We start from the raw sequence: 25,900 nt of genomic DNA, 5'->3' as shown, positions 1-25,900 counted from the left end.
GATGAGGGTGTATTTGTCTTTGTGCCACAATTCTTTAATGCTCAAGACATGTGATATATTTTGACCATCAGAGGCCCCTTAGAAAGAACCACAACTGTCAGATCACTCTCACCTTCCTGCCGCAGGAAGAAATTCTCTATGGATACAGAACAGCAGCAGTAATGATTTGAATAATCTGAATATTTTAAAATTAAGTCTAAGGGAGATGGCCTTCCCATAGTTTGGACCTTTTAAGGCAACTGGTTTCCAGATAATGGATCCCATACCAAGTCTATGGAGCACATTTACTAATCCACGAACGTCGGAAAAGCGTCGGAACGTCCGTTTTTTTCGTAATGATCGGTACTTTGCAACTTTTCGCGAAAGTCGTAATGGCTATGAAAAAGTCGCGACAATTCACGAAAGTCATAATAGCTATGAAAAAGTCGCGTCAATTCACGAAATTTGTAATACCTATGAAAAAGTCGTGACAATTCGCGCAAGTCGTAAAGGTTACGAAAAAGTCGCAAAATGTTTGTTTTCCAATCCGAATTTTTCTCATTCGGATTCGGATTTGTGGATTAGTAAATCAGCCCCTATGATTCTCCATGTAAGGACCATTGCATAGCCTTCAGCACCAGAATTAGGCCAAATCATATCAAATTTCAAACCATTCATACCAAGGCGCAAAAACTGATTTTATTTTATTTTTTTTTGATTGCCAGAAGAATCAATTTATTATTTTTTACAACAACAACTGCCAGTCTCATATTAATTTTTGTAATGTGATAATAAACAGCTCTTTTCATCTTTATAACATTTGAACATATGTGGCCCTCCACAAAAGCCTCGCCTTAACCTCTCTTGAGGTTGTGCAAACAGATTAACTTAATGGACCTAAGTCTTCTTCAGCTTAAATAACTCAGTACTGTATATATTATTGCTTCTGCTGTATATCATTGTTAATTTACGCAGAGCTCCGCACAGTGTTTTTCATACAACACTAGACTTGATTGGAGTCTTTTAAATATACAAGAATATATTCAGTATTCCAGGGTACTGACACTGCAAGACAAGATATCCTTGTTTTACAGTAAAGAACTCATAGGGGCTGATTTACTAACCCACGAATCCGACCCGAATTGGAAAAGTTCCGACTTGAAAACGAACATTTTGCGACTTTTTCGTATTTGTTGCGATTTTTTCGGCTTCTTTACGAATTTTTCGTTACCAATACGATTTTTGCGTAAAAAAGCGAGTTTTTCGTAGCCATTACGAAAGTTGCGTAAAATCTGGCGATTTTTCGTAGCGTTAAAACTTGCGCAAAAAGTTGCACCTTTTAAGTTTTAACGCTATGAAAAAGGCGCAACTTTTCGCGTAAGTTTTAACGCTACGAAAAAAGCGCAACTTTTTACGCAACTTTCGTAATGGCTACGAAAAACTCGCTTTTTTACGCAAAAATCGTATTGGTAACGAAAAATTCGTAAAGAAGCCGAAAAAATCGCAAAAAATACGAAAAAATCGCAAAATACCGATCATTACGAAAAAAATGCAATCGGACTCATTTCAACCCGTTCGTGGGTTAGTAAATGTGCCCCTTAGTTTCTTAAGTAAGGAGTTTCTTAGCCTTAGTTTCTTAAGTAAGAGGCAAAGTGTTTCCCTAAGAACAATGACAATAATGAAAATAAACTATTCCACAAGCCACTGCATGCTGCTTCTACACACCACAACAGCAGGCCTGGACTACCAATCTATAGATTCTAGCAAATGACAGAGGGGCTGCTGTAAGATGCCACAGGCAGTCACTATTTAGTGGATCCTTGGGGTTTGTTTGGGCCTCTGTGGGCCTCAAATGCCAGGAGGATGTTGACTCCCAGTCCAGACCTGCACAACATATACTGTACTGCAAAAATTCAGGCATTTTAAGTACACAAAGGCCCAAACAGCTCTCCCAGCCCAATAAATAGTGATGACAGCAGCCCCTCTGTCATTTGCCAGAATCCACAGATTTCTCTCCATGGGAGCTGGCCATGCATAAATAAATATATATATATATATTTTTTTTTTTTTCTTTTCTGTGCTGTATTTGAATTTTTCATGGCTGACATAATACATGGCCCTCAAAGAGTTACTTTTATTAGTGTCCAGAAAGCTTTCTGTGTACCTGTGTTCATGCTTGGTAAACAGCAGTGCATTAATAGGTTCCATGCAACGCATCTATCTTTGGAAGTGGGAGGAAAGCTTTTGTAGTTCAGTAGATATGGAAATCAATCTTAGCACTAAGCAAAATCTATTATTCCACAGCAATTCATTTATATTCTCAGACTACTTTATGAAAATTACAACAGCTATACTAATATATGGGTTAAAATTAGACTTGTTAGATTTGTCTTGATTTGAGATTTCATTGGATAGGGAAAAAAATTGAACATTTAGATGGACTTTCAGCTTTTCAAATGCAACAGCCTAATTAAATATCACTTAACAGAAGATTACATTACTGCTACATTTATTAACAAATGTAGGGGGCTTTTAAATGAACATTCTGTCAGAGGATTCAACAACTTGCATAAATCAAGACTTTGAAAGACTGTAATAGAAAACTGGTTATGCATCACTGGCTTATATCATTTATGTTGTGTAGTGTTGAAAACGTGATCGGGATCTGAAATATACATTTATTCAGTGTAAGTTTGAAACCAAGAACCAAATTACAGCCCTGAAATACCTTGTTCTTGAAAGAATAAATTGACAGCAGCTTGAACCTTTGTAATATGTTAGACCCCAGGCACTTATATTGAGCTTTTATAAAATATAACCATATTGATTTTAAATGTTTTAGCTTATTTTAAAATAGCTTAAGAGCAGTTGAGTGTGCTGGGACACACTGCTAAGAGCCAAGACAAGGCTGGCCATAGGGCAGCAGCCGTCACATTATTCAAATAAAAGACTGCACTATACTTTATATAAAAGTCATCTTCTTGGTCACATCTGGAAATAGTACAAGTGAGCGAAAAATGTCATGTTAGAATACAGTTGCAAGTGTGGTCATGCTAACATGGAAGAAAATGTTGCAATAATTGACATTATTCATCAAAGTTACTTGCAACCAAACATGTTCAATGAACTTCTATATAGTGGATCCAAGAGACATGGACCCCTGGAGCTTCTGCCATCCTGAATCTGTTGGTAATTACAGGGTTTCCGCAGCAGGTTGAGGCAATAGGCGTAGCAGACTTGCACCAAAAGAATCATATTTTAACATCAGCTTAATACAGCTGGAAGTAAATCAAGCTAACTTTGAAATTGTTAAGTGCAACTTGCATCCTATCAGCTACCATACATGTACAATTGTGTATGTGAATACTTTAGGCACAACTGGGCACAGCTCCCAGAATGGCTGCTATTACACTGAAACTATGGAAAGACAAACATTGCATTATGGGTAAAAACCATGGCTGCTTGCTAGAAAATGGGCAATAGGCACTCCATTAACTTCACACGTGCCAGTCAGATCTGTGAAAAATGAACAATAAGCACTCCATTAACTCCACACATGCCGGTAAGATTGCACTTTGCACACTACACTTGTGGTGGTAAGTGACACTTCATGGGGGGGTCAAATGAAGGCTCTTCCTTCTGTATATACTCTTTCAATATACAGCCGTTACAGAAAACAGTATCATGAAATATTAACCAATAGGCTTATATAGCATAAAATGAAGCGGCACAATTCCAAATGCTTGCCTTGAAGCGAGGAAAGGTGGAAAAGAAGGAAAGCAAATTCTATAGGAAATGGTCTGATACAGAAATATGGCCCTTTCCCAGCAAGACCTCCTTTCAGGTCAGACTGCACTTATACCTTATTTGCACTCAACCTATTAATTGCAAACCATTTTTCTAAATCTGCCCTTACACAGATATAAAGTGCTAAATGAAAATGTTCATGTAATTATTGATACAGCAGAGCCGCACTTCAGAACATGTACATATGAAAGATACTTGAGCAATCCACAAACATCAGTAGCAAGAAATCTTCAGCAGGCGAGAAAGACAAATAGGCAGGATTTGCATAACCACATATAATTAACATCACACTGACCCAGATACTATTCCAGGTGCCAACATGACGAATTAGAAAATAGAAATAAAAAAAAGCACAAGAATACCAGCAGCCTGTACTTAATACCTATACAATTGCTCTTGGGGGAATCTTGGCATCTGTGAATTTCAAGACATGAAATATTGGCACTGAAGTAGGTTTGTAACATCTAAAACAATACAAAATATTGACATAGAAGAAAGTTGGCTTCCATTCATTTGCTTTTATGAGGACAGAACACTGAGAAATAATATACTTACCTTTTGGACAAAATAACAAAGTCAGTTTTAAGCTATGCTAGGAATAATGCGCAGCAATGTAGATCTATTCACCATGCTGAAAAGCATAAAAGAATTCCTAGAAATATATGCTACATGTGCTGTGTGCATTTATGGTTGCTCTATACTTTGCTCTATATATTGCAATACTGAATCTTCAGCAATAGACAGGGGACATGGGCTAAATTGTGGGCTCTACATATGTCACAGGCTTCTGCAGTGGCCCCCTTCAACTGTTACAAAAGCTTTTGCACCTTCATAGGCTTAGAGATAAGGAAAGCTCTTCCACCATATTTTGCAAAAATTATCAATTTGAATATTTCAGATTTCATGAACCCTTACTAATTCAGCAATTTAAGTTCATAACTAGACCTTTCAAAACAAACTGAGGAAATTGCAAACACAGGTATAGATTTCCTCTTCAATTTATCATCAGTTGTGTTCAGCTAACAATAAAACAGCAGGGTGCCATCCCACCTCTCAAGTTGCCTTGAGAGGAAATTTCCGCAATTTCTGTGATTTACATTCTCGCCGGTGGGATGGCATTTAGGGGAGATTAGTTGCCCACGACAAGGGAGATTTGTTGCAGGCGACAAATCTCCCCGTGTGCCACAGCCTTAATACATGCCTTTACTGATGCCATACACACTGGTGCAGTCCAGTACAGTCCTGACACCTGTGAACAGCATAGTTACATAGTTACACAGGGTTGAAAAAAGAGTCCATCAAGTTCAACCCTTTCAAGTAAACCCAGCACACACAACCTATACTTACCAATCTATACACTCACATACATAAACTATATATAAAACCACTAATACTAACTGTAGATATTAGTATCACAATAGCCTTGGATACTATGCTTGTTCAAGAACTCATCAAGGCCCCTCTTAAAGACATTAACAGAATCTGCCATCACAACATCATTGCCCTCACCATGAAAACCACCTACGCTGCTTCATATGGAAGCTCCGTTCCTCTAATCTAAAGGGGTGGCCTCTGGTGTGTTGATCGCTTTTATAGGAAAACACAACCCCCCCTATCTGCCTATAATCCCCTCTAATGTACTTGTACAGAGTAATCATGTCCCCTTCGCAAGCGCCTCTTTTCCAGAGAAAACAACTCCAACCCTGACAGTCTAACCTCATAGCTTAAATCTTCCATCCCCTTTACCAGTTTAGTTGCACGTCTCTGCACTCTCTCCAGCTCATTAATATCCTTCTTAGGGACTGGAGCCCAAAACTGCACCGCATACTCAAGGTGAGGCCTTACCAGGGACATATAAAGAGGCAAAATTATTTTTTCATCCCATGAGTCAATGCCCTTTTTTTGTACAAGACAGCACTTTATTTGCTTTAGTAGCCACAGAATGACACTGCCTGGAATTAGACAACTTGTGATCTACAAAAACCCCTAGATCCTTCTCCATTAAGGAAACCCCCAACAAACTACCATTCAGTAGATAGTTTGGGTTTATATTATTTCTACTTGTCCACATTGAACCTCATTTTCCAGTTTGCTACCCAGTTTTCCAATTTTGTCAAATCGCTCTGCAAAGCGGCAGCATCCTGCATGGAACTTATAGTTTTGCACAATTTAGTGTTGTCAGCAAAAATAAAAACAGTACTGTCTATGCCCTCCTCCAGGTCATTAATAAACAAGTTAAAAAGCAAAGGACCAAGGACTGACCCCTGCGGTACTCCACTAACCACACTGGCCCAATTAGAAAATGTTCCATTTACCACCACCCTTTGTAATCTATCCTTCAGCCAGTTCTCTGTCCAATTACAAATATTATGTTCTGGGCCAATATTTCACAATTTGATCATTAACCTTCTTTAGCAAAGTCCAAGTAGATCAAGTGCCATTCCAGCATCAAGGTTCCTACTCACCTCCTCTTAAAAGGCGACTAAATTAGTCTGGCAAGATCTGTTACACATAAAACCATGCTGGCACAAACTAATAGTATTGTGAACTGCAATGTATTCAACTATCCTATCCCTTATTACCCCTTCCAACTAGTACCCTGTTCTTTGTTAATACCTGAACTGATCAACTTGTTATGTAACCTCCATGCACCAGAGACCTCTTTCTTCTTGTCTTTCAACAACTGGCATTTAAATTGCTGTCACAGATAGATAGATAGATAGATAGATAGATAGATGATAGATAGATAGATAGATAGATAGATAGATAGATAAATGATAGATGATAGATGATAGATAGATAGATAGATAGATAGATAGATAGATAGATATATTGATAGATAGATAGAATAGATGTAACCTGTGCCTTTTTAAGAAAACATGAATTTGAATAACTACCCCCTTGTTTCTATAAATTCTAGTAGGGTTTCTGAAGCAAACTTACAACTTTTACCAGTTCTGGGGTGATAGAACTTTAATTGTTTTGATACACTTCCATTTTTTATGTTCCTGTGCTTTAATGTAGGACATATGCAGTGCTGTGTACACCAATGAAAATATGTATATACAAATTTACATCCTTCCATTGATTTCTGTGCATAGGTGCAATCAGTTTTGAGACATATTACTTGACATCTGTTAGATATAAATGCTGCTAGTTTCGGTAAGGCATGAGGATCTCTTACATATAAAACAGTTAAGATGGAATTGCTACATAATATTTATGTATGTTGTAGTAATTTACAGAACAAAGTGCCTATTGTTTTTGTTGTTTTTCCTTTTTTTTCCAGCGATCCTTTTACTTGCTTCGCACCTGTCAATTTGCTCTATTCCCCCCACTGAACCACAAATGTAATTGCTTTCCTCCTGATTTCAGTAAAGAATAGAAAACCCAAGCTTTACTAATCTTATATTACAAAAGCAGAGAGTAAACCTGCATTTACACTCTGCCTACACTACATGTTTCTCAGGGACTGCAATAAAATCTATAAGAATTAAATAGAAGCTGGCAAACACTCGACTTAAAATAAAATCAAGTGTTATAACCCAATCATTTTATTACGGCAAATCTTGTTATCTAAATACTACCGCCATCATATTGTTAACCTCATCAGTAAAGGACTTGACAACAGTACATATAGTTTCCAGCAATTAAATTGACTCATAATCAGTTTTTGGAGGATGGAAGCCTTGTACTTGGATGCGCACTGGGAACAGCTGTTAAGATGGGCTGAGCTCGCACCTGCCGTGCAGTGTGTCAGTCTTTCTCACAATCATATGTACTGTTAAGTATATGTGCCCATACATTCAGCATAAGGGACTGTAATGACTATGTTGCTGAAGAGCTCGCTACATTGGTGGATAATCAGGAAAATTATTAGTTAGATGGTCTGTCCCCACTCCCCACATCTGAATTTTTAATTACTGGGTGTTATCATTATGTGGCTCTACAAATTATAATCAGAGCTGTATGCTCATTATTCAGGCACAATGGTCCCGGATTCACAGAAACTTATTGGAAACTTAATGGAATCATTGATGAATTACTGTACATGACAGTTGCTGGTATGGTGAACTATGGAAAGTGAAATGTTAAAAGAATAAAGACGGTTACTAGAAGTACATTAGTTACATGGAACAAAAAAGGTCATTTGTAGTTAAGAACATCAGTAGAACAGCACCCCTTTGTGTCTGACCATTAAATAGCGATGTTCATTTGGTGGTTATGGTTTATCTTCCATGTTACTTCATGATATGACTGCTGGCTCAGCTGACCATTCCAACCTAAAGGCAAACGTAGTTCTGCAATCCAATACTGATTTGGCACAAGGGAAAAAGTGCAACATCTGTATGTATAAAGCTTAAAGCAGAACTTTAAGCTTTATTCAAGAATGTTCTGTCTTCAAAGAGTTAAGAAAAACTTTCTGCTTTTTCCAGCAGCCTACGCGTGTATAAATTGATTGCAGCCAATACAGCCTAGCAAATTGACAAGCTGCTAAAAAAGATTCATTCTTCTATTGTTATAGATCGTTTACAGATTATTCACCCTTGAATATTCAATATTGTTCCCTTGAGTTAAGCCATGGATGCTTAAGCACACTTTTTCTTTTGCTAGTGATAATTTAGAGCAGTGATTCTCAAATTCATCCTTAGGGAAACTTAACCTAACTAGGTTTTAGCAACAATATCAGCAAATTAGTAAAGATGCATGAATGCTGATAGCTTGCACGGTAATGGGATGCTGGTAGGGTATACTCTAAACAAGCTGCGGTTGAACTGCAAATTCTAAGCGCTGCGGCACTAACCACCCTCAGGATGCTTCAGGATAAGTTCATAGGTGGAGAAAAAAACGCTGTCTGGGGTTCCTAGCTTGAATCAATTAAAGACTCGAGCAAAGCTTGTTTAAGTAAATTGTATCATCATCATTCATTTATTTCTTTTATTTATTTACCGTATATACTCAAGTATAAGCCAATCCGAATATAAGCCGAGGTACCTAATTTTACCTAAGAAAGCTGAAAAAACGTATTGACTCGAGTATAAGCCTATAGGGTGGGAAATGCAGCAACTATTGCTAAGTTTCAATAATCCAAATAAATACCAATACAATTACATTAAATGCGGCATCAGTGGGGTATATGTTTTTAAATATTTATTTAAAAGAAAAACAGTAAATTAGCTCTGTAAGTGGAGAAGAGGGTCAACAAAAACAATATGGTATCAATAATGATACCTTAAGAGTACTACCCCATTAGCTCAATCAGCAGCCCAGCTAAGACACAAAGATTTAAAATCATTCAAAACTATATATAGATTATATAGAATATAAAGTGCAATGTCTAGTGCAGAATGGGACAGGTGAGGATGGTAGATGAAGATGAATTTGGGAGTGGGCCAGGGCACTGGAGGGTCTGGTTGCGGGGGGCCTAATTTGCACACAAAAGACAGAGAGTGCTAGTCTGGAGGGACCCATGGCACCCAACTTGAGTATAAGCCGAGGGTAACTTTTTCAGCACATTTTGGGTGCTGAAAAACTAGGCTTATACTCGAGTATATACAGTTTTACTTATTTAGACAGATGTGCCTAACATAATTAATTTCTAGATAATTCATAGGAAATATGTTTATGTGAGTGGTTACTTGAAAGGCAATATTATTGACTGTGAGTGAAACCTGAGGTACAGGGGAAGATGTTGGAGGAAATCTCATGAATTCTAGAGAGATTCAGTATCAGCTGAGGTTTCAGGAGATAGCAGGCAGGCAGTCTGTAACTTGGCAAAGGACAGAAGGAAAGAGGTCAGAAGTAGTGATGGGCAAATAATTCGCCATTGGCGGATTTTTTTGCAAAATGAAAAACGTAAAAAAAATTTTGCTTGCTTAAAAAAAAATTACACACACAACTTTTTTTTGATGGCCGGCATTTCCACCGTTTCATGAATTTTTTGACCATTTCGCAAATCTTTTAAAAGATTTACGACAGATTTACGGGACAGATTCGCTCATCACTAGTCAGGAGTAGACAGGTAGATTTGGGTGTCATCAGCATAAAGGTGATACTAAAGTGTAAATGACTGAATACCTTAGAGAAGAAGTATAGTCTGGGAATAGCACCTAAAGACCTAAGAGAGAGACTTAAGGAACTCCAACAAAGAAAGAGAATGAGGCAGACCATAGCAAAGTATAAGGTACGCACGCAGGGAACTGGCAGTGGGTAAACGGGTGGTCAGGGGACCCTGAGGGGGTGTGGGCCCCAGGTAGCAGCCCCAGTTGGCTTGGCACACCCCACTCTAATCCTGCAAGGAAGCCTTGATTTCAATATAGAACACTCAGACACTTGCGTTTTCCTTTATTTTTTATATAGCTGCCATGTTTGTGATTTCTTTATTAGCAATTTTTTATATATATACTTCAAAAAGCTATTACAATTTTGACATTTTTTTTAATTAACTCCTATATTACATAAAAAATATTTGATGGGCAGTATTTTAAAAGTCCATCAAGCATTTGAGATTTTTTTTAAAATGCTAGTTTATTTGAATTAGGAAAAAAAAACTCTCAAATCCACAAACTTGAAAATTGCTAAATAAGCCTACAGGTCTGTCATTTAAACACTTCTTGGTTGCTAGGGTAGGGGCTAATCGGATAGCAGTTTATTCCCAACTCAAAAGCTACAGAGCTAATAAGTCCAAATACAAATTGTCTTAGAATTCCATTGTCTGAAAGCTGGTTTTAAAGAGGACACCCCCTAAAAATAGAAATGCAAGCACAATAATATATAATAATGCTTTTATTTTTCTTTTTGTTACGTTATTAAGTAATTAAGGGATAGTATTGTGGAACACTATTTTAATGACATATTCTCCCCTTTTTATAAGAATATTTCTACTTCATTATCTTCATTTTTTCATGTACAGTGTACAATGTAGGTGAAATGTACTGGCAAGGTATTATTCCAGCAAGTATATTCTTTATATCATATGTTCTAGAATAATACGAGTTTCTCCCGTGTAGCGTACAATGTAATCACAGGTGTGAAATAGTAGTAATTTACAAGTCTGTTTGGTAACCTGAACCAGGCTTTTGATGATAGCACCATATAAAGGCACCTAGATAATATTGCCGAAGGGAACAGCTGTTTTCCACTGTAGCATAAATTTATTCACTATGTAATTTATTTAAATTTTTACCAAGTGCAATTCTTATCCCTGTCAAATCTATTTATTTCCCTGATGCGTATGGAAATAGAAAGATTGTTATGCACATTTTTAAATTACCCCTCGCTGAATTTCTCCTGATTTGGTATTTGGGCTTAATTGTGTAACCGACCAAATTCGTAGTAGTATGCGGCTAAGGCTATAATTATCCGGAGATTCTTTATGCACTTTTTCACTGACCGCCGAGTGTCATGAATTATTTAATCTCTTTTACAAAGCTGAATGGCACTTTCTAAGAATACTTTAACAAGTTGCATATGCCTTGCTGAAACTATTGTTCATTGTCCTTAAATTAATAGCAGAGGATAGACACGTGGTATTAAATGTGCTTAATTCACTATTTTAACTGCTCAGAATGAATAGAAGACAAAAAAATCAACTGTACTTATATGACTTGTATTATATTCAGAGGTATGTCTGATACTGACTGACTCATTAGTCATTTAGCAAAATGAACAACCATTTTTGAATCCTTGTTTCTAAAATAACATGCTGTCCAATCGGGGTCCTTAGGCCAGATGTGGTCCTCAAAGGTATCTTTATGGCCCCGTCTGCATATGAGTTGCATAGATTGCTGTGTATGACATTATTTTGATGTACTCTAGATCACAAATACTTAGTATGGTAGCTAATTAGCCACTACTTAGTAATGATTTAAACGTAATGACTTAAAGAACACAGCATAGCCCTAAGCTAAGACCGTAAGATCCAACAGATGAAACCTAAAAGGTAGAAAGTCATTAAAATAGGATGGAAAGATTTTATACTGTTAAAGAGACAGCTAAAAACAGAAAATATAAATATATATATTCCTCTATAGAAAAGATTTCTAACTTCCGGGTTCAGCTCCCCCATGTGCATCAGGCAACCACATACACACATATAAATACCATAGCTATTAATATCATGATAGATAGAACATTATTGTAGCTGTCACTATTCTATAACTACAAATAAGAATTTACCATAATACCAACCCTGAGTCTCCCATTTGGGAGGACACAGCACCACTATCCTATCCCTATTATGGGATAGAAAGCTATGCGACTGGCCATTGGATAAAATTATAGTGCCTTGCAAGATATTATATTGATTAACAAATTTTATGCTGAGATTGTATCCTCTGTGTTCTTTTTATTTCAAAGCACTAAAACATAACATAAATGTTTTGAAAATCCATTATTTTATATGAGAAACATTGTACATTAAAAATTCAGTAGTCACCCTTAATATTTTGTAACACCACAGTTCATATTTTAGCAGAACAAGGATTCCACACACAGGACCTTGGAGTGGTCTAAGAACAAACCTGCAAATGTCGTACAATAGTTAGTAAAATAAAAAATCTCAATCTCATTGCTTTTCATAAAAATAATACTGCTGCATAATTACATATTTACATTCTCACAGTTGGGTTAAAAAAAAGTCCATCAAGTTCAACCCTTCCACGCAAACTTCAGCGCATTTATATAGACTAATGGCGACCTATCTATACTCTCACATACATAAACTTTATACACTAATATCTATACTAATTGTAGATTTTAGGGGTCCATTCATTAAAGTACGAGTTTTCATTAGTTAAAAGTACGATTGGAAAAAATTTGGAGTAACCACGATAATTTCTGACGTTTGAAAATGTTAAGAAAATGTGTTTCTTGGATGTACAAAAATATTGTGGTTATGCTCCAAAAGTTACAAAATGTTCATATCCGAACTATCGTAAACAGCGTGAAAACCTTTCTGACTTTGAAACTTCAATGCATGATTTTGGAAGCCTCCCATAGGACTCAATAGCACTCTGCAGCTCCAACCTGGCCAAAAGATATTAATGACACCAAAGCTTGAATGGTACGTTTGGAAGAACAAACGTACCATAAAAAAGTTGTACTATTTTAACGATATTATCTTGGTCAGTACAAAAAGTCATAAACATTAGAAAAAATACTATTTCTTCGCAATCGTGGTCATCGTGCTTTAATGAATGGACCCCTTAGTGTCCTAGTATATATTATGCTTGTTTAAGAAATCATTCAAGTTACTCTTAAAGGCTTTTATATGAACTGACATCACAACATCACCCAAGCAGGGCATTCCACGACCTCACTGCTGCTTGAAATGAAAGGTCTGTTCCTCAAGTCTAAAGGGTTGGCCTCTGATGTGTTGATCATTTATATGGGAAAAACCTAGAAAGAAGGGCACAAATTAGAATATCATGAAGGAAGACAAAAAGCACCAAACTCAATTTAAACCTCCAGCTGAGTTCAGCTGTAGTCACAATCAGTCCCAATTGAACGGAGAAGTTTAGACTTTCACGACTTGAAACAAGTGCATATAAAATTATGACAATGTTTGTGTGAACAAGATCATGTGTCCAGGAGAAGCTGCCCTGCATTCTATGGGCCTCCAAACAACAGCAGGTCTAGCCAGGATCCATGCATTCCTATAGCATCAACATATTTGTTTTTTGGGAGGGTATCACTTTTATTTTACAGATTGGTTAATTATCAACATGCTAAGCAGACAATATACTTTATTTATCATATCATTAGGTATTTTGGCACTCAGACACCAACCAGACATTATAAGCAAAAATGTCCGCCAAAAGAAAATAACATGATACCCTTTGTAAGGGTAAAAATAAGAAGCCAAAGCTTTCATTGAATGTTGAAAGAATGATATGCTTTATTTACTGCTATTGAATGTAGACATTCTAACCTTCCAGGCCCTGAACTGGCAGTTCTGAAGAGTTTGATTGCCTGCTTGATTGTTTGCAAGATAACTGTAAGATTGGCAGTGACAGGGTAATTTAGTGGAGATTGCAATGTCAGACTATTTCCAAGGGGTCTCACTGGCACAAAGATGTGATTCTCCTGACTGACAGGCCACTGGGAGATTGGTGTGCCAATTTATAGTTCAGTGTGTCGGCACAAAGTGCTCACCTCTAGAAGCCTATTATCATTTCTGGTGATGAGGTCATTACAAAAATAATAGTTTCACACATATTAAGAGACGAAGGAGAGTGGAACAGGACATGTACGGTATGGTTTTAAAAAAGGAGATAATAAAATAGTCTATAACACGGACACTGGGACTTGTTACATGCAGTTGGCACCATAAGATATTAAAGAAAGGAGAAAACGAGACATTTTCTTTTTGGGTGTAACCCATATTATGATATCATATATATTTGTTTCACTTTGTTTCTCAAGGCTGTTACAAAGTAGGGCAAAGCAATTTAAGTCAAAATAGAACATAAACAGTTAACTGTACATCTGCACCTTCTTTAAATGTACTGAACAAAATTTTGGGGTACACGAAGTTTAACGCTACAAAAGCTATTGCTTAACAAAACTGTTTGTGCTCAACATGCTCAACATGGAGATATATATATATACTGTATATATATATTTATAAAAATGAAATGTAATCAATTCAATTCATTTTCAAATGAGTGTGTCTGCAGTAGTTACTCATTTACTCATTTTCTTCTTCACAGATGGGCTTGTGGATTGCTTGGATCCAGACTGCTGTCTCCAGTCAACATGTCAATCAAGTCTGCTTTGCCGCGGATCACGTGACCCACTCGATATCATACAGCAAAGCCAGACAGACTCGCCAACAGTCAAATCTTTCTATGACAGAATTAAACTTTTAGTGGGCAAGGACAGCACACACATAATTCCTGGTGAAAATCCCTTTAACAGCAGGTAAAAAATCAGAATCATTCACAGTTATTTAAAAGATCATATGAAGCATACAAGTTCTTGAAAAATGTGCTTATATTTCCATTTACTGTATATTTACTGTATGTACAGTTACTGATCTATTGGGCTTATTTAACACACATTTGGTAGCTCTAGGGTTCCCTCAGCACCATGCGTCAATAGGTACAGTGCATTTGAGAGTAAAGAGTCAGGTGTCAGTGTTGTGCCAAACACCAAAATAACGTCAACCAGACTCAGAAAACTTTCAGTGCAAATGCCTCTGATATACAGTATGGGGAAGTGCAAGTATTGATGCCTTAATATTGATGCATAGGCCACAACTGTGTCAGGCACAATGCCCCCTGCAATGGTAATGGCACTGGTATTCTGGGAAAGAATTCTGCAGTATGGGGGAAAAACCATAACAGTTGTGGATTCGTGGTTGTAAATGACCACTTATGTCTTCACTGGTTAATATTAGTTAACATCAATTACATGTAACAATGTAACAATATTACATACCTATAAATCTAAAATTTCTGTTTAATTGGTTTCAACACAATATGTTCCTTAGTCCTCACATGTATAGCAAATTATTCAAGATATGTCAATTTTTCTTAGGATATCTCAAAATGCTTTCACATGATGTCCCAAGACTATACTGGATATTTGCCAGTGATTGTCCATCAAGTTACTTTTGATAGATGTAGATTTTTATTATAGGAACTTATTAAGCCCAGTGTCACTGGCTCTCCAAAGGTGGACTAAAAGATTCAAAATGGCAAACTCCTGCCTACAGCTTTGAAACTCTGGATATTAACTGTTATAGGGTGGCTGGTACAGTAATTTTGCTATATAAAATACAGCATGTCTAGTAATATTAACATTTAGGCTTTGATTCTCCTAATTCTCTCTTCAAAAGAAACATGCTACTTTTACTTGGCGAGAGAAATGACTAAAATATAGATTACAAAGAGTGGTGATAAATTGAATGCCAGTGTTAGTGGAATACCTCAGGGGTTGTCTTTGGTCCATTGCCTTTTAATTTATTCATATATCACCTCAAGTTAAGCAGTGTAAGCACTGTCTCTGTGATGGCTGATGGTACTAAATTTGGCAAGACAATGAGTTCCATGCAAGGTACAATATTTCTACTTTGCAGAGAAATATGAATCTGGGAACTGGGCGGCAAATTGGCAAATAAGACTCAACACAAATGCAAGGTTATGTCCTTAGGCAAAAAGAACATGAATACTCATGCTGCTCTAAATAGAAAAATGTGCAGGGCTCCTTACCAGTTGGTGACTACTAAACCTAATATAGTATTTTCTTCTTTAAAAAAAGGACATAATTACTTGAGGGATAAAATCATAACTTTACATCTGTAAAGGTCACTGGTAAGACCTGTATGCAGTACAGTTTTAGGTATCAGTCTACAGCAATAATATTAATGAGCTGGAAAATATACAGAGTCATGCAACTTAACTGGTAAGATAGATGGAATTAATGAGCAACAATTATGAGCAAAAGGTTTGTTTTTTTCTGAGTAAAGGTTCTGTGAGGGGGGAGACATAATAATGCTTTATAAATATATTAGAGGGCATTCTAGACAGATACTGAGAAATAAACAAAGGACAGGTAGCCATCTCTTTAGGCTGGAGGAGACAAATGGTTTTGCTAGGGTTGTGAACCTGTAGAATGCTCCACCTTGTATATGTGTGTGTACGTGTCTATGTGTATGTGTGTATGTATATATATATATATATATATATGTGTAAATAAATTACCTTTTTTGTTTCTCGTGAAAAAGGTCACAAATAAATGAAGGGTATATGCATTTAGAATGAGATACATTTAGTTACATCATTTGTACAGAGCATGTGTAAGCTGACTTGGCCTGTCAAGGCATATACATTGGGCCTAGACAGTGAAACTAAATATTATCCTTAGGGGAGAAAGACCCTACCTGTATCAGTCTTTAAAAAAAACATTCAGCTTTTAAGCAACTTAACTTAAAAGGACAGGGGTTGGAAGAACTAACATCAAATTGGAGAGGAGCCACCCTTCCTTAATGCATATACAAAACAAAAGTGTCACAGTTAAAATCAAATTGCTGATTGACTTTAGGTAACTGAAGTGGTACTACAGGTATGTGATCCATTATCTGGAAACCTATTATGGAGAAAGTTCAGAATTATAGGAAGGCTCCATTTTAATCAATTCAAATTTATAAAATGCTTTCTCTTTTCTCTGTAATAATAAAGCAGTGATTTGTTCTTGATTCCAACTGAGATATAATTAATAATTATTGGTGGCAAAACAATTCTATTGGGTTTAATAAATAATTAAATGGAAGGGGTTTTTTTTCACTTAACAAATGGAGATCTAAATTATGGAAAGATCCCTTATTTGGAAAACCCCAGGTCCCAAGCATTCTGGATAACAGGTCCCATACCTAAATTTAGCATGTATGCTAGGAAATAGTAAATCAGCCCTCAAAACTCTAAGGGCAGGGGTACATGAAGGAGCTTGTCAGCTTTCTTCTGCCTGCGTTTTTTACCCAGATGGAGGAAAGCAGATGCTCATTCTTGCACTACTTTCTGTAACTCGTTCAAAGGCATGGCCAGTAGGTCATACTACTGTGGGCCAATGACATGCCCGTGAATAGAATGGATCCACTTTTCTCCACCTGGGTTAAAAAAACACGGGCGGAGAACGCCATGTACCCCTGCCCTAACTCTGTCAATCTTACCCCATCCCATTAAATGGCCATCTCAGCTCTATGAAATGGGAGATTATTTAATTTAATACAGAGGTAAGACAACATTACACTCTAGGCTTACTCTATGTGACACAAAGTGCTTGGACCTGCCCCCATTCACGAAACTTCCCTTAGATTATAATGGGGCATCAATTGCCATTGTTTTTTGTTGCTGATGAGGGAATTAATGTAAGTCTAATGTAACTATTGAATTTGGAAATAGTCAGGAGTATTTTCACACATACATTTCAGCATGCTGCTTTCATTAGCCTTACTGCAGCTCATAGATCAGAGATAATTGTCGACTGACATATATGAGCTACACTCACCCAGTTTTTGTGAATCCCTTGTTTGAATTTAAGTAGTAAAGGGATTTTATCATAGACTGTATTGTCACAGCGCAACCTGCTGCTGATTTCAATTTGCCAGGCGTCAGGGGACACTTTTGTGCTGCTGTTTTAGGCACTTCTTGGATTTGCAAATGCACCCACCATGCTACCATTAAATTCCTATGTTTCCCAATGAAGCAGTTGTTCTCTTATAGCAATGCACCTTTTGCTTAAAAAATATCTATCTTTCTGTTTAAACTGACGAAACTCCAACTGATATTTTAAAAAGTTTGCACAAGCATGGGAATATTAAAGAATAACATATTTAAGCTAATTTTGATATGATACAATTCCCCCTTTTAAAAGAACTGGGGTTGCTCAAAAGTAGACAATGTCAAAGTGTAGTGTTGCAAAAGATATTGCCCCCGTTGCCCTACCCTGTCCATTGTTGAGAGCTGTTTATCACTGCTACCAAAAGGAATCAGCGCTCAAGACAATGAGGGTCTTTATATTACTGCAGCAAATGCTTTAGATCGACTTTATCGTAGCTATGAGACATCCTGCAGGGCCCTTTGAATCTGTCGAGCTGCTGATCAAGGTCAATTGAGATCAGCTGAACCTCTAGAGACCATTAAGACCTGTTAAAGCTGGTAATAGCCTAGCGAGACACTTTCCTCCACCATCAACTTCTACTTAACTTGTGGAAGAAAGTAACAGAAATTGATAGTTTTCATTTCTAAGGAGAGAACGGCATGGCCTTCCTAGAATATTCTGCGAGAAGACAGAAAGGAAGAAAAATAAAATGCCGATTTTCTTTAACAGTGAATATTTTATGTTAGTCCTTACTCACCGTGAACTGCAACCTTGTTAGTGCTCAATGTAGCCACTAAGAGGGAATTAAAGGAATATCTATGCTTACAATTAAGATAGATGTGCTAAGATTACACTATTATTTCAGCTATAGTATTGATTGATGGTGAAGAAGTGAAGGCATAACCGAGTAAGAAGCTAAATGCAGGGGATTGATTTCCAGGCGCTGGCAGGGATTCTATTATCCTTGGTGAGATGGAGGTAATTTTGATCCTTTCGTTTTTTAAAGCTGGGAGCCAGTCCAGGAATTTGCAGTGTCAAGAATCTCCTTGTCTACCAAATTATCTCAGGACTGTTAAAATCCAGAGAGGAGGCAGCAGTATACCTGCCAATTTTCTAGCTCTGCAAGAAACAATACTGTCATTTATCTGCTTTACATTGGCACATACAAATACAGCCATTCCTAAACCCCCCTAAAAAAAGAGCCATTGGTGATCAGTGAAGCTTATAAATGAGACAAATTAGATGGACAAAGCTTTTTGCTACCCCTGGTAACTTGCTGGATGCTGCCCACTCAACTCACGTCATGGCAGCAGCAAACCAATGGGGATTGTAAAACATCAAAGCTACCAAACCCAATGTCTCTTTTCCTGTGAGGAATGGTTTTTCCAGGGAATTGTGCATATAAAGATCAACATTTTTGTAATTAGTGGTAGATGTTAAGAGAAAGTATCTAACATCCATCTGTGCTGTCCCCCCGTGCTTTTAAGCACAATGCTGCTATTCCATTCACTGTATTGGTCAGCTATGCTGTACCTTGTTCACTGAACACAGCAGTAATATACTTTTTGTATAAAATATTAAAAGCCTGAAGATTATTATCAAACCCCTAGACACACAAGTAAGCGGCACTTGTATTACAGGTATGGGACCTGTTATCCAGAATGCTCAGGACCCGGGGATTTCTGGATAAGGGTTTTTTTTTTATTATTTGGATCTTTATACTTTGTCTACCAAAAAAAACATTTGAACATTCTATAAATCCAATAGAATTGTTTTGCCTCCAGTAAGGATTAATTATATAATGGTTGGGACCAAGTACAAGGTACTGTTTTATTATTTTGCTGAAAAATGAAATAATTTATAAAATTTGAGTTTTTTAATTAAAATAGAGTCTAAGGAAAATGGCCTTCCCGTAATTCAGAGCTTTCTGAATAACAGGTTTACGGATAACTGATCCTATGCCTGTATTATACTGCTAAATCTGAAAGCATTACCATTTTTTGACACTGAATACTCCTTAACAGGGTCGGACCGGGAACCGAGATACCTGGAAAAAACCTGGTGGGCCCAGACCCGACCCTTGCCAGCGCTCCTGCCACACATTAAAATTACGCACGCTTGGGGGGGGGGGCGTAGGCCGAGGACCCCTGTGGGGGGTTAGGGAGGATCAGGGGGGCCCCTGCAGGGAGGGTTAGGGAGTGCACCGGGGGCCCCTATGGGGTGTGGTTGACGCGGCCAGTGGGGGCACTGGTAGGGCCCCTGGGGCGGCAGCCCCGGTGTGCCCTGCACCCCCAAGTCCAACCCTACTCCTTAATAATGTTCAACAGGAAGTTGTCATTAAACCTCTATGATAAATTTAGCCAAAAGCATATACAACCTACAGTCAATGTCTTTGATTATGCCTCGTGGCATAATTGCCTAAGACCCTATACATGTAATAGTGTCATCCTTCTGACTGATCATCATGCAACCAAATGAAATGTGGATCTTCCACACTCTCCATTATCAACTAAATTATTATTGGCCAATTTGAACTAAAAGAACATACTGACTAACCAAGTATTAAGTTGATGGAAGACAAAATATATTTTTAGCAGTAGTAGCCAACAAAAATACAAAAAGTATTAACAGAAGAGCTAAGCTGTTTTGTTGACTTGTACAATGGCACGCTAACCAGTTCCTGCCATAGAGCCATAGCTGAGGCATACATATAAACCACTGTTTATCATCAGCTGTATGAACAATCTTTGTTTTAAAAGTGGGCTCAGCCAACCTTGTTTTGGCCATTTAAGTTGTGTTATATTGTTACTATAGGCAAGCAGATCTATGGAAAAGCAGATCTTTTACAGTATGGAATTAACTTGAGAACCAATGCCACCAACAGGATGACTTCAAAATAATTTGCATGTGGCTACCATTAGCCATGCAAGATAGAGCCACAACAATATAATGTGCTTACCCTATCATGAAGGTATTCTTAACCTACAGATTATGGTGTTTAGTGTGGGTCTCCATGACGCCTACCAGTAGAAGAATATAGTAAGTAAAAGGTGCATAAATAATTTAAAATAAATTTTTGGGTCACAGAGCAGATTCTGCAAATTAATTTGGGCCCCCTGATAAAAGATTTAAAAAAAGCTGTTTTCATGGATGGTTGTATCAAATGATCTTTGCGGATGCATTCTATGTTTCCCAATTATAGAGGGAGGAAAGTAATTTAATATTGTAATACAAGTAAATACTGCACTTGTAATTATCTAGTTGCTAAACATTAGCATGCGTTAATGGATCCAGGTATCCAGTACATGTATTTCTTTCATAAAAGGAGGAAATAGTGGCAAGTCTTTGCTGAACAGAAGGTAATGTTTCGAGAGGCATTTCCTTCCTGTCAGATAGTAACTGATATTGACTGTCTTAATGGACAGTGCTAATTTGAATCCATACAAAAATGTGTTCATGTGTTAAAAACAAAATGGAATAGAAAATAGATATTGGTGCACTGGGCCATTGAGTCTTAGAGAGGAGGCGAATGTTAACCTTATATAAAGTTTTAAATAGCTGGAACTGAGTTGTTTTTTCCATTTGATGTTCTTGTAATGTTAAGCCCACAATTGTGTCAATTGATGACTGTGGACTAAAAATTTCAAAGACTCATGAACTACCCATCAGAATGTGTGGGAGGTCATCAGCTGACAGTTGTCATACATAGTCATTGTGCCCCCAGCACCAACCTATTCTTGTCCCTGACTTTCCCTAACTCTAAACCAGGCTGCTCAGGCACACCCCTTCTGAAGGTACCTCACCCCTTTCACAGTAGTCCAGGCTGTCTACTTTCATGGGCCCCTGACGGCAGTACTGCCTTTATCCTGCTGATGCCAATATGCAAGACCATTGATGGTTGGTTAATTGCATTACATAGCATTTCCTATGAGCCCAATTTGTAGATAAAGTACTATGCCTGGTATGGCAAGGGAATATTTACCAACAAAGATCATGTACATTACTTATTCTTTTAATTAAATAAAAATATTAATGTTTGTGAACATTATTTTATAATGTAATATATTTTTTCCACAGTCTTGTGTCCCTAATAAGAGGCCAAGTGGTAACCATAGATGGAACTCCTCTAGTGGGTGTCAACGTATCGTTTGTAAAATATCCCAAGTATGGATATACCATAACACGCCAGGATGGAACGTATGTATACATTATTCTTAAAACTCTATGTATGTGCTTTCTGAGATACTGTCTATCCTTGAGTGTGTGTGTGCTGGGTTATACGGAAAAGATGTGAATTCAATGTCCGATCACTACTTTTGTTTTGGCTGCATAATTTGGATGTAACCATAATGCTTGACTCATACTTATAAATGTATTGTTTAGATTATATAGGGTGGTTGATTATTACTAAACAAGTTGTGTGGTAAAAAGGAAGAGCCATGAAGGTCAATGCTACAACTGGGGTTTAAAGTATTAGAAATTTATTCACATGGGCATTTGACTATGAACTGGAGCAATCCGTATGTGATCATTTACCTATAAATGTTTAATGCTGAAACGTCATAATTACATTTATTAGGTAATTTCCAGCCATGAAAAAATGCCAATTTTCTTCCGAATCCCCTTCTACTTGCTCTTCATGAAAACCTTCCTGGTTATAAAGTCAAATATTTACAATATGCCCAAAATTGCTCTATGAAATCCTCAAAATCAAGGGGCCTCTTCGTAAACCCTACACTTCAGAAAAACTACATAGTATATAAATGAAAGTTATATTTTAAGCCATTTGTGAGCCACTGTTTTGTAGGCCCTTAAACACAAACATTTCCCTTTATTTCATTTACCAACACCTCTCACATACATGCAGCTGTATGTAGGTATGTATACCTTGAATGTATAACTTTATTTATAAAGCACTACAAGGATACACAGTGTTACAATGTACAACAGTACACACAGGGAGGACAATTATTACATTGTAGTAATGTAATAAGTATAAATACACACAGTTTAGGTGCTATGTGATATGAAACACAGTAGGAAGTAGGTTTCTTACCCATAGAGCTTACAATCAAAGTGGGTGGGTAACATACATGCACAAATTGGAGGGTAAAAGTACACATGGTTTGGGGGTTGGCCCTAACAGGAACAGTTCAATGTAAAATTAAAACTGGGTAAAATGGATAGACTGCACAAAATAAAAAATATTTCTAATATAGTTAGTTAGGCAAAAATGTAATCTATAAAGGCTGGAGTGAGCAGATGTCTAACATAATAGCCAGAGCACTACTTCCTGCTTTCAGCTCTCTAAGCCCTGTTAGTCAGGGGGGGCACATGGGACATGAATGTTCAGTTAATTTGTGAGCACACAGGTCAGATTCAAATACAAACAAACTGAACAGCTATGTCCCGTATGGCCCCCTCTCAAGACACTGATACGGCAGTGGATGTGGATGGTGTAAAAAGACAGTGGCTCTGAGAGGAGCGGAGGAGATGGCCAGGAACATACAGTAAGACAAGTGAAGAAATGTAGTGAGGAGCAGAGGAGTGAAGGCTTTAGCAAAAGTATTTTGTAATGCACAATCATTCTAAAAATTAAATTTTCCGCATCAGATTTATAGAAAGATATTTTCTAAGGATTCCATTTTTTTCTGTCAGTTGCCTTCTGTACAGCTACTCATCCAGTTAATGGGCGGGGCTTCTGTCTGAGCTCAGAACAATGCAACTGATAATATATTTAAAGTATAGATTGCATTAAATCAACTTACTGAAATAACTGCAGTTTCTTTTGTGGCGAGCCGATGTTATTAGAAATTAAGCTGAAACATAGCAATTGGAAGAGGATAATGATTACTCCCTTTGACGATTCCATTCATTCCAATTGAGCCAGCAAAATAATTATTGAAGTGGAACCAAAAGCTGAAATAAAAGAGAGTAGATTGATTTTGCATCATTAAGTAATAGTTGTTAGAGAGAAGTGATAATGGCCATATGTTGATCAACACAATAAACAGCACATTCCTTTCAGATTTGTTGGAATAATAGCAGCAGTGCAATGGTGGGAATTGCACTAGATAATCTGTGGCACTTTCAGTCTCTTACAGAAACAAACATAATGGCTAACTGGGCAGAAGCTGACCTGTCCCTTTCATCATTAAAAAGTATAACACAAATATTTTCTAGGCATTTTAGTTCAACCAAGTTTTAGCGCAGTGATAAACGCCCCAATATTACAGCTAGATTTCTTAAACTATCTATACCTAAACCAAAATAGCTGAAAGCCCCCTAATACTGCTTCTTCAGATTTCTTTGGAGAACTTCCACATTTGGCCATTGGTGGATTTTTTCTTGAAATGCGCTAAAAAATTTGCTGTACAATTTTTTTGACCTGCATGTCAATTTTCACCGACCCACATTTTGCATTTTTTTCAACAGTGATTTTTATAAAGTATTCTGACATGTTTTGACAGTCTCTGACCAAGGGGAGACTAAAGTGTTTGCCATGCACACATATATACATACTAGGTTTATTTTAACCCTAGCCCAGTCATCCTAAACTGTTTTTCATTGGACGTGAGAAAAAATCATAAAACCCTTACAGGGAGAACATAATATCCATATGGATTAGTTCTGTATTTATGATGCATAACCATAACAAGGACCTTCTGTCCATGCCACTCACTTTGATGATCTTCCATGCCCAAAGATATAACAAGAGTTACAATCATGTTTGTTTTATTGTCTCTATAGAACCAACTATAGGTGTATTTATGAACACAAGTTCTTGCATCTCTACAGCACCCAATATTTTGGTGCCTAGTTTCCGAATAAGGTGCAAAGGAACCCTGTAATTAACACTGGTCTTAAGGATTTGTTAACTTCCTTCCTGATGCATTTTTTATGCATAGCTGAGTTGCACTTAATAACTCACATGCAACAACACCTTTTTGGTCCAGCCTGTGTTGGCTTACTTAAAATCATGCGATTCACACCCCAATGATGGCAGCTAATTGTCTTCAGCATTTTTATATTGTGCACAAGTTTTGAAATGTGCTATTGGCTTAAATTCTGCAACGCTGCATTGTGGGTAAGGAACAAACTCAATGTGAATGCATTTTAGCCCTTCCTTCAAATTATACTTTCTACTGTCTCTTTATTCTTACTTCAACATTCTCAACATTCTCTCATTTGCTACATTTCTAAATTATTATCCTAATTATTCTAAACTATTATCCCCTTCTTCTCTAATTAGGGCTGTCTATTCTGTATGTCAGCTGTTCAAAAATGATGAGACTTTTACATACAAACATGTATTTAATAATGTTAAGGTTGCAAACTAAAAAAAGCTCTTGTTTTCAGGTTTGATTTAATTGCCAATGGTGGAGCTTCCCTAACACTACACTTTGAGCGAGCACCATTTATGAGCCAAGAAAGGACAGTGTGGCTACCATGGAACAGTTTTTATGCACTGGACACGTTAGCAATGAAGACAGAAGAGAATAGCATTCCAAGTTGTGACTTGAGTGGTTTTGTGAGGCCCGATCCTGTCATTATCTCTTCTCCACTATCAACATTTTTCAGTTCTTCTCCAAGTCGCAACCCAATTGTACCAGAAACACAGGTATTCAGTTGTCATTAAAACAGTTGTGAGACCAAGTGCATATAGAGAAGGAACTTCCTTGTGATAATCTCCTCTGGAATAACTAAGCAAGTTATCCATTTTGAGAAGTTTCCAGTCTGTTTCGAATGGATTGCAAGGCCATGTTGCAGTTTATTTCAGGTGAAATGCAGCACATCTACTAGAGGTTGCAATGCAGAGTACTCTGAATTACTGTATGTTTTTCGAAGTATTGTTGTGTTCTTGAATGCCAAGGGGTAGTACAAAACCACATGCAAATAAAAACAAGAATATTTTCTTTGGAAATGTTTAATTCTCATATATAATTCCAATAGGAACTGTACCTGAAGTTATAAACACAGAGTTTTCTGTAAGGGCAAGTAGTAAGACTAA

At 37.1% G+C, this 25,900-nt stretch overlaps 1 protein-coding gene across 2 annotated transcripts in view; it reads left to right on the top strand.

Moving 5' to 3' along the window:
* The window catches only part of tenm2 (teneurin transmembrane protein 2), a 712,086-nt gene that overhangs the window by 621,462 nt on the left and 64,724 nt on the right, over positions 1–25,900 (top strand). For both annotated transcript variants that reach the window (XM_031898791.1, XM_012959675.3), the window contains exons 14-16: positions 14,499–14,709; positions 21,967–22,086; positions 25,249–25,510. In XM_031898791.1, the coding sequence (XP_031754651.1) occupies positions 14,499–14,709; positions 21,967–22,086; positions 25,249–25,510 (593 nt within the window). The remainder of the gene's footprint in view (positions 1–14,498; positions 14,710–21,966; positions 22,087–25,248; positions 25,511–25,900) is intronic.

This window comes from Xenopus tropicalis, chromosome 3, assembly GCF_000004195.4.
Source record: "Xenopus tropicalis strain Nigerian chromosome 3, UCB_Xtro_10.0, whole genome shotgun sequence".
Lineage (NCBI taxonomy): Eukaryota > Metazoa > Chordata > Amphibia > Anura > Pipidae > Xenopus > Xenopus tropicalis.
The sequence above is the reverse complement of the archived record's forward strand: the minus strand, read 5'-3'. Positions and strand labels throughout refer to the sequence as shown.